Genomic DNA, 10500 nt, shown 5'->3' with positions numbered 1-10500 from the left:
ACTCAGAAATCCGCCTGCCTCTGCCTCCCAAGTGCTGGGATTAAAGGCGTGTGCCACCACTGACCAGCGACAAACAATTCTTAATTAAATCTCTAGTTTCTTTCTATTTTTCTTTTATTAAAAATGTTTTTTTTCTTACAGTACATTCTGATTGCAGCTTCCCCTCTCCTAACTCTTTCAAAAGCCTCCCCTGCTCCACTCTCTTCCAAACCCTTACCTTTTCTGTTTCTCCTTACAAAACAGGCATCTAAAGAATAATTATAAAAGAAAAGATGACCAAAAAAATCAGAATAGGACAAAACAAACAGAAGAAAAGAAAACTAACAACAACAAAAACCCACAAGAAACACATACAAACCCCAAAATGCCATGTTCCCACACACAGCTGTCTCATAAAAAGGCAAAAACAGAAGCCATAATGTATGCAAAAGGCTTATAATGAAAAGAAAGAAAAAACTAAGTCCTGACTATTTTATGAGATAAAGAATCCCAAAAGATGCCATTGCGTTCATTTTGTGTTGACCACGTACCGCCTGGCAAGGGGTCCTTAAGTGTGGTTACTGCCCCAGTGAGACCACTTCCGGGTTAAGGAAGGAGCACGTGTCCACCTCTCAGCACTGGGACCCCATCTGGCCCGGACCCACGCAGGCCTGCCTGCACATGCTCCCACAGACTCACTAGCCCTTCTGGAAGGCCTTGTTCCTTGGTGCCCTCCATCACCCCAGGCTTTTCTGCTCTTCCTACATCCTCTTGCTCACGGTTCTATGAGCCCTGAGGGGAGGGATTTGATGGAGACCTTTAGGACTGACTTTTCTCAGGCTTTGCAGGTTTTGTCACTCTCTGCACACTGTCCAGTTGTGGGTTTCTAGCTTTGTTCCCACCCACTGCAGCCAAACTGTATTTCATGTTTCCTATGTACAATTTTGTTCAAAGCACTCCATTTAGCACCACTAACGGGTGCACTGCCCACATTTTTCCGGAGCTTCAGAAGTACCCGCAGCTTTTGCTCATCTGAAATTATCCTAGCCTTTCAGTTTTGAGCCTTTTCATCTCATAAGCAGTTTTTTAAAAGAATAATGTAGATAATCTTTCAGAAAGTTGTCACAAGAGGAGTAGCACAGAGCGGTCTTGCTCCCTCCCCGAATCACAGCCGTGTGGTATTGTCATCTGGGCTATCTCACAGCCCTATGGTATTGTCATCTGGGCTATCTCACAGCCCTATGGTATTGTCATCTGGGCTATGTCCGTTTGAATTTGAAAGCGAGTTTTTAATTGCAGGCATCACAGGGATCACCTTCAAAACTATGAACAGCACAGTAGCATTCCCCTCTGAACACACTATCACTGTGTCCACACAGTGTGGTCTTAGTAGTGTATCCACACAGTGCGATGTCAGCACCGTAAGTGTGGTCATACAGAGGCTGCATTTTATATTTAAAAAACTATGGCTAAAAATTGCTCAGTTTATGTATTGATATCTGGCCTTGCTGCTTCTCAGTTTCTAGGTATTCATATTCTGTTTGCTTTGGTATTTCAAATTTATATTTGTAAATAATATTTTACAATTATGATTTATACAATCATAGAGACTATTTATTTCTATGCCTGTAAACAAGAAGTTAATCTCATGTCTCTTTAGTACTCTAATTATGTCTTTAGAGTTATGTATAAAGTATAGTAAAGATAGTAATTGGGGAAAGGTTAGAGGCCTTGAATAATCAACTGCTAATCAACTTTAACACAATTTTACTTTTGCATACTGCATTATTTTAACTTTTACACTTAAAACTATTTAAAAAAATGGTTGCTTAATCATTTATACTAGTAACTGAGAAATAAACATGTCTTTCAGTTTGACCATATGGGCTCTGAGGTGGGAGTTGCAACTGAGAAAGTTGTTCATATCTTTGGTCTCATCAACACTGTAAGTACTTCCGTTTCCATTGGAGTAAGACTATTGCTAACTCACCTACATGGGTTGTGTGCACAGCTGTGTATTTTTGGTGAAATGCTCATTCCTTCCAGTGCTATATCTCCTCAAAGTGATATGTTGAATGTAGTTCCAGCATTTCTGGGCATGGCGGGGTGATTGGCGACCCACACTGAGTGAATCCCCTTTTCAGATGTTTTCCCAGCTAAAGATGACTGTGATGTTAAACTCTCTGGAGATCTGGTCAGAACAAAATAAGATAGAAACAAATGGGGATGCTGATGAAGTTTTGCAAAGGTTCCTGCTGTGGAAACGCAAGGAAATATCTCAGAAGACCAACGATATAACCTACTTACTCCTGTGAGTACTTCTCATACTGACCGGGACTTAAGGGACTATTAATGTCAACTGTCGAAGTCATATATTTGTAATTATAACAGAACTATGAGAAGATTTAAGATGACTTGAGAGCCAGCACAAGCAAGATGCAAAGATCTGATCATGTAGTCAAACCCAACCATCCCATGACTCATCCGGTGCCCCACCCCGCCTGCCTCCCACCCTCACCTCACCCTGCTTCTCCTTCAGTACCACCTTGAAGTGTGAAAAGCAGCAGGATGAACATGGGGAAATGTTTACACCATGATGTTAATGTTGTGAATGCAATAGTTGCCTATGTTGTTGGTTAAAACAGATAATTGAAATGGACCAACTATGGCTCCTCTCCAGTGCTTCTATAAACACCTAAGATGTAGGTTTTTAGCTACTAGGTCTGCATGTTTCAAGGATCTCTATGTAGATTTTAGTATTACTCGATCATTTTACAAGAATATATGAGAATCTCACTCATGAAGATCTTAAGAGATGTAACGGAGCTGCGTGTCTTCTGCTGCCCCCTGTTAGGTGTAAGGCCAGGGTTGGGTATTTAAAGGCAACTTAATGGATTAACTTCTGCACACTACCTCTGTTTTTCTTGGTGCACCTTTCTTCCCCTCCCCCTATCCTCTGGTCCAACACTTTAAGATTTGTTCAGTACTTGGCAATAGACAATACTGGCTTTTAGATTTTACAATCAAATATTCACCCAGTGATGGGATCCTGACAAATGGGTTATGGAAATTCTAGGCTCTGCTGAGTTCTGGATTGTGTATCATAGAATCTTAAAATACCATTTTTAACTTAAATTTCTATGGAGTACAGAGTACATACTACTTGTGCTTTTACTACTTACTGAGTGGTTGGGAGCAGAAAGCATATTGTATGATGAGTATCATGGTTAAGGAGACAGCAGTTTCAGAAATCCATTGTTTCAGTATCCTTTCTAGAAACATTGTGAAGCAAGTGTACTGACATGAACTTTTGATTTAGGTATAAGGATCATCCTGACTATGTGGGAGCGACATATCATGGGATGGCCTGCAACCAAAACTTTACAGCAGGAATCGCTCTGGTATGCCTTCAGTCATCCCTGTTCCCTCAACAGTAATGTCCAGGCTCACCTCAGTGAATGAAAAGATGCAGAATGCACTCACTGTACACTTTTGGCAAATTTTTACAACAGTGGTTTTTAATTTGTTATAAAAGAGATAGTTTGTGCCAGGCAGTGGTGGCATACACCTTCAATCCCAACACTAGGGAGGCAGAGGCTGGTGGATCTCTAAGTTCAAGGCCAGCCTGGTCTACAGAGTGAGTTCTAGGACAGCCAGGGTTACATAGAGAGACCCTGTCTCGAAAAACAAGAGTTGGCTTAGTGTTAACCAGTTCTGTGGTGTTGGCTGTGTTTGCCTGATTGGGAGAGAAGTCTCAAGATTGTCCACCTTTTAAAACTGAGTCTCCAGGTCCACCACATAGCCCCTTCTCTGCCCCAGGCAATGCTCATCCGTGTTCTGTTCCTATTGTCATAACAACTTTGGGTTTACAGGTAAGTGGGAAGACTCGGTATATGTCTGCCTCTGACTAAGTTATTGCACGAAGTACAATGTACTTAAGGTTCATCTATGCCATAAAATATTTCCTTTTTTAATGATTGAATAATATCAGCATATATCACCTTTTAATGTACTCATTCTATCAACAGACTTTACATGTCTTTCCTTGCCTTGGTTGTTATGTACTGTGCTCTAATGCACACAGCAGTGCAGATACGTCTTTGAGGTCCTAATATTGGTTAGTCTTGGTGTATGACCAGAGGTCAGTTATGTATCAGTCTTGTTATTAATGCTTTGCAGGGACTATAATACTGGTTTTGTTAGAGGTTATGTCAGTTTATAATCCTTTCACCAACATAAATTAGCTGCATAGTCAGCCAAACTTATTTTCTGTTTTGTTTTAATAGAGACAGGTTAATGTTACATCTTGTTTCTTTTTATTGTGTTTGTAAAGCTGCAAATGATGTGATAGCAGTTCATATACTTGGTAGACATTAGAGTGTATCATCAGTGAAATTGCTGGTCAAGTATTTTGCTTATTTTTAAAAATGGTTTAATGCTTTTTTATTGAGTTGTGGGCATCCTCTACATCATGGATATAATCCTTTGTCAGCCATGCAGTCTGCAGATGTCTCTTCCTGTTCCTGTGTCTTTACTCTGTTAGTGTCTTTACTCTGCTTTCATCATGATGTTGAGATGGGGATGTCTGTGACAGTGGCAGGATCTTCTCTGAGCATCCTTGCCTGACAGACAGCGGCAGGATCTTCTCTGACAGCAGCAGGATCTTCTCTGAGCATCCTTGCCTGACAGACAGCAGCAGGATCTTCTCTGACAGCGGCAGGATCTTCTCTGAGCATCCTTGCCTGACAGACAGTGGCAGGATCTTCTCTGAGCATCCTTGCCTGACAGTGGCAGGATCTTCTCTGAGCATCTTTGCCTGGGCCCCCATACTTCAAGGGGATGATGGTGTCCAGGTCCTGTTATCTTCTGGTTTACAGTTGTGAAACTCTTGCTCAGATCTTGAATTCATTTTTGGCTAGTTTTTTTAGATAAAGTATAAAAGATCCAACTAAACACTCTTTTTCACGTGGCTGTTCTGGTTTTAACCCGCTCTGCCAATTGGTTAGGCATTTTTTTTTTAACTTATTCACATTCAGAATAGTTGGAGGCAGGGAAAATTTTCATGCTGCCATTTTTCTGTCCTATACATTGTTTTCCTGTCATGCTTAGGTATGTGTTGTATAGATTCTAGATGGTTTCACCTCTCCTGTACTCAGTCACTGTCTTGTGTGCGTTATTAACTTTTGGTGATCTCCTTTGACTCTCTTCCATTATGTGTATATTCCATAGATTTCTTTGTTTACCATTTCACTTGCATGAAATATTAAACTTACGCCAATTATAAAGTATTTATAAATAAAATTTTATTTTAAAGTCTACTGTAAATTAAAATTTGTCTATTAAAAAGTAGCAATTCTTAACTAAAATTACAAACAAAACTCTACTTTTTATAGATATATACCCCATTATATTGCTAATATCCAAAATTAAATGTTTTTATGTTGAACATGCATTGCTTACATTGTTAGTTTTGTTTTTGCTTTCATCCCTTAAATACTATACAAGATATAAAAATGAATTTATATCTTATGTAGTATATATAAAAGTAATGACAGTTTGTCCACAATTTTAACTTTTCAAGAGGACTTTATAGTTTTCACATAGCTTCCTGGTACTGTCTCTTTCAAGCTGTAATGATGCCATAAGCCATTCTTGTAGGTCAGATTTACCAGTAATGAGCTTTGGCTAGCTCATCTGGAAAGTGGTTAACTTTTGTCACTGCATGAACTTACACATTTGCCTCACCAAATACACCATTTTTTTTTTTTTGCCCTTATTTTTCCCACGTCAGCTCGATTTGGACTAAAAATATATTAAGAAAAAAAACACAATTTGCTCGTTATTTTTGATATTCTTAAGTTCCTTTTATTTAGTATTTTTGAATGTATTAGCAACTCTATTCAGACCAGCAAGGTGTCCTTTCATGAGTGAGTAGTTAAAACAAATTTGGTATGATCATGTGATACAATGAACTATGTATTATTTTTTTCCCAAAGGTGTGATCAAATATCCAACAAAAGTAAGTTAGGGAAGAAACATTTTATTTTGGCTCAGAATCTTGTGTGCAGCCCATCATGATGGGACTGGCATGGCAGCAGGGGTGGAGGCAGCTGGGTCAATTTCATCCACAGCAGAGAGAGGCAGAGGGTGGGGGTCAGCTAGATTTCTCCATCTGATGCACTCTGTGGCCCCAGCCTATAGTATGGTGCTGCCCACAGTGAAGGTGGGCCTATCTACTATAATTAACCTAATCCAGATAAGACTTCACAGACATGCCCAGAGATTTTTTTCCCAAGGCAAGTTGAAATCCAACCAAGTTGACAAACTTTATAACCACAAAATGTTATCCAGTAATTTAAGAAGATGAAACACCAACTACACAACACCCAGGATTGCTGAAATGCACAGTAGCAGTGACAGAAGCAGGCAGGGATGGAAGGGCATGGCCCAGGAGCTGATAAAACTATAGTGGGCCCAAAGATATGTCATCAGCAAATACTACTGCTCTTCTTTTAGAGAAATCAGCTTAAATTTCCCCAAGCAATTTCTGAAATAAAAAATTGATTGCTAATTAACTCTTCATGGTTTAAAATTTCTCTAATTATTGCTTTGAAAAATATATTACTATAATTATTCTACTTCTCTAAATGTTTTTACGCTTATTTGAGTTCTATTCAATAATGTCATAAATTTACAAAGATAGCAATCTTATATTTTCCCATATGTCAGCTCCTTTTGGACCAAAAATTATTAAGAAAAATAATTAAGAAAAATATCAAAATTGTTCTTTTTAAAACATTCTTAAAATAGTTTTGATATTACATTTTCTTGACTTTGCATTCTAGTTTAGGTACCATTGGCAAATAAAGCCTGACAGAAGCAAGCAGGCAAAAGAAAAGGAGGAGGAAGAGGTGGAGGAGTGGGAGGGGAGGAAGAGAGGATGAGGAGGAAGAAGAGGAGGAGGACTTATAATAATCCTGTTCTATTTTTATCTATTCAGCACCCAAAGACGTTAGCTGTGGAGGGCTTTGCCATTGTTCTCTCACAGTTGCTGGGAATTAACTTGGGGTTGGCCTACGATGACGTCTACAATTGTTTCTGCCCAGGAAGCACATGCATAATGAATCCTTCAGCAATGTAAGATCTTTTCCAAATCTCATCTCTATAAACACATAGGAAATATTTGTAGTATGTTTTGATGTGCATTTTGTCACATTGTAACTCAACTAGGAAGAGCTAGAGTGAATGCATACACAATTGTTTAAAGCACATGGAAGAGAATGAGTTCAGAGTGTTCCAGAAAACCTGCTTAACAGTTCTTAACAGTTAGCAGTGAGTACACTACTGGTGCATGGAGTGAAGATGGATGTGGATGAGTTCATTTGTCAGCACCATTGGCAAGCTTCTAGGCAAGCATGTGTGATGCTGAACTATCAGAAGACTTGGAGGCTCAATGGACCTGTAAATAAGGAGATTTGGCTGTCTACATTGGGGTGGAGGGAGAAAAAGGGTTACAAAAATAACCTCAGAAACTACTGAGACTATAAGAAAAATACTGTAGGCACAGAGAAACAAGGTAAAGCACCGCAATGAGCTGAAGATTCAGGGGAAGATGAGGAGATGGGATAGAGGTGCGGGCAAGACGTGAGGTGAGTTATGTAAAGGTGTGAGAGAGAACCTGAGGTGTTGGGATAGAAACTGCGTGTTTACAATATGAACTAACTAGTACCCTCAGAGCTCCCAGGGTCTCAACCACCAACCAAGGACTGCACATGGAGGGGTCTGATTGTTCTGGCAGCATGTGTATAGTAGAGGATTGCAAATTCGATCATCAATAGGAGGAGAGGACCTCAGCCCTGTGAAGGTTCTGTGCCCCAGTGTAGGGGAATGCCAGGGCCAGAAAGTGGGAGAGGGCGGGGTGGCAGGCATGGGGAATGGGGAGGCAACAGGGGTTTATTTTTGTTGTTTTTGTTTGTTTCTTTGTTTTTTGGAGAGGAAACTGCGAATGGAGAAATTTACATATAAATAAAGAAAATATCTAATAAAAAAAAAGACTCTTAAAAAAAAAAAGAAACTGCATGTTTGCAGCATGGGGGATTTTACAATAAATCCAACAATAAACAGTCAATCTATACACCTTGGATAACTTAGATGTGCCCAGCAAAGTGAATGCATTGTGCATTCAAGGGAGCCCAATCCCTTGAGTCATCCTGGGAGATGGGTGTTCTCATAATAATCCATGGAAGTTTATTAACATTGAGAAGTAAGGGCACCGAAGAATCACGCTCATGCTCCTGGCCATCACAACTCACTGCTAAATACTGAAATAGCCTGGACAGTTTTCTCTGTTGTGATCGGCTTATGATTATGTCAGTTAGGCTTTTCAAGCATGCAGTTATATAAACCGTGCAGGCTGGATCTCAAGGAGGAGTGTTCTAGAATGTTCCGACCTTTGGCTGATAGGAGAGAATTAACATTCTGGGCAGATAATTTTGAGAGATGTCACAAGGTAAAAAGAGGGGCTTAAGGCGGAAGGTCCAGTCAGCTGGGAGGAAGGGGTTGCAGAAGGGCATGCCATCTTGCCGAGGGAGGGGTTTGTATAGATGAGGGATGGAGGGGAGGATAAAAGCCACATGTGCGAAAGCATCAAACCAGAAGCGTTGGTTTCAGTCTCCTCACAGTTGTCCATGTACTAGAGAGGAAAACAAAAAACTAGGAAAAACTGGCAGGGGAGGAGTACAAAGACCAAGAATATACTGCAAGTCCCACAAAGTAGAAAGCACCCATCAAAATACACCGGCGGTGCAAAACTGCTCGGTAATAACACAATGCTACAAAGCAAACAGCTACACGGAGCAAAAGGGAAGGGGCACTGGGGGCTCTAAAAAGGAAGCCTGGGGAGGTGATTCAATGGGTAAGACTGCTGGTTGTGCCAGAGTGAGGACCTGAGTTGAAATCCCTGGTGCGCCTTTAAAAATGTGGAGCATGGCCACACTGCTCTGTAACCCCAGTTTGGCGAAAGAGACAAGCTGATCCCTGAAACTGACTAGCTAGATAGCCACTCCGGAAAGATGCACTTTGAGTTCAGGGAGAGACCCTGTATGATCAATGAGGTGGGAGCCCTAGAAGAAGAGACGGGTGGCTTCCACGTGTTTGTACACAAGCACATATAGCAGTATACACGTGTATACAACACATACACACTGCTTACATGTCTGCCGCCCCTCAAGTTGGCAGTGCAAGGGGTGCTGAGGCTGCTGGCTGGTGAGGACAAAGGTGCTGTTAACATGTCTTCATCTAATCATGTGACTTTGCGCATTCTAAAGAAATATAACAACAAGATCCCGAATCGCCTCTATGAGTGGTAAAGATTCTTGTCTTTCGAAGGCAAGTAATGGTTGATTTCGGGCCAAAGGTGAGAAAATAAAAATGAACCTCAAAAAGTTTTGGGCAAGACTCACAAGAGGGCCATAAGAGCTAAGGGCCACTTGCTGAATCTGGACAATGCCACACCAGCATACTGAGACATTCTGATAATTCTTCCCTCGAATGCAAACAACGATAGCAATGCTAGTAATAGATTGCATGCCACCAAAGGAATGATGAAAGTGACTTCACGCTAATGCCATCATGTCAACGAATACAATGAAAATTAAAAATCACAGCCATAAATGGGATGTTTACATTAAAACAAGTTTCTTCCTACACATTTATAAACCAAGGAGAAAAATATACCCAGTGTGGGTATATTGAATGCCTTGACCAGTGTGCCTTTTTTCACAAATGAATTCATCTAGTTGATGTCCCAACTTTTAGGTCACAGTGAAATGAACAGAACAGCCCGTCTGTGTTCATGTCACCCAGGTGCTTGACTTACTCACAGAGGAAAGAAAGGGGCATTGGACAAAACAACTGTAGTACAATCGTAAAGCCGTCCAAGATCACAAAAGCTTAACAAAAACGAAGACGATCGAAGGCCAATGCTTCATTCTTTCTAGAATGAGCTTACACCCAAGTCATGTCTATGTAGGACACCCAGGATGAAGTACGTCAGGGCAAAGTGCCACCCTCTTTTCTTGTTACAAGAGTGTGCTCTTGTACAAGCACATACGTGTGTCGAGGTCAGAAGATAGCTTTCGGGAGTCACTTTGTGTCTACATCATGTGGGTGGGCCAGGCACTGTTACCTGCTAAGCATTCTTGTCAACCCACAGTCATTATTTTCAGAAGGGAAAACTGATTCTTGGATTATATTTGCATCACTGAGAAAAGTTTGTGGTGTTCAAAAAATTCAACCCAAACTCACTGAACGCTGCACTTAAAGGTATAGAAATATTGGTAATGGGGTTGGTAACATGAAGACTCTGGAGGCTGAGGCATGAGAATTAGCTGGGGCTAGGAGATCAGCTTAGGTAATAGAAATCACTCAAGAAGGACAGGAATTTAAAGAAATATATATACATATATATTCCTTTTATTTTCCCATATATATATAACATATAATTTGTTTCCATATATATAT

General features: G+C 40.4%; 1 protein-coding gene across 4 annotated transcripts in view; it reads left to right on the top strand.

The window, feature by feature from the left end:
- The window catches only part of LOC116069037 (A disintegrin and metallopeptidase domain 3-like), a 53439-nt gene that overhangs the window by 17626 nt on the left and 25313 nt on the right, over window positions 1–10500 (top strand). For all 4 annotated transcript variants that reach the window (XM_031339323.1, XM_031339322.1, XM_031339320.1 and 1 more), the window contains exons 8-11: window positions 1853–1924; window positions 2124–2290; window positions 3299–3380; window positions 6980–7116. In XM_031339323.1, coding sequence (XP_031195183.1) covers window positions 1853–1924; window positions 2124–2290; window positions 3299–3380; window positions 6980–7116 — 458 coding nt within the window. The remainder of the gene's footprint in view (window positions 1–1852; window positions 1925–2123; window positions 2291–3298; window positions 3381–6979; window positions 7117–10500) is intronic.

Source organism: Mastomys coucha, unplaced genomic scaffold (assembly GCF_008632895.1).
Source record: "Mastomys coucha isolate ucsf_1 unplaced genomic scaffold, UCSF_Mcou_1 pScaffold22, whole genome shotgun sequence".
Classification (NCBI taxonomy): domain Eukaryota; kingdom Metazoa; phylum Chordata; class Mammalia; order Rodentia; family Muridae; genus Mastomys; species Mastomys coucha.
Note: the sequence above shows the minus strand (reverse complement) of the source record. Positions and strands in the feature narration are given on the sequence as shown.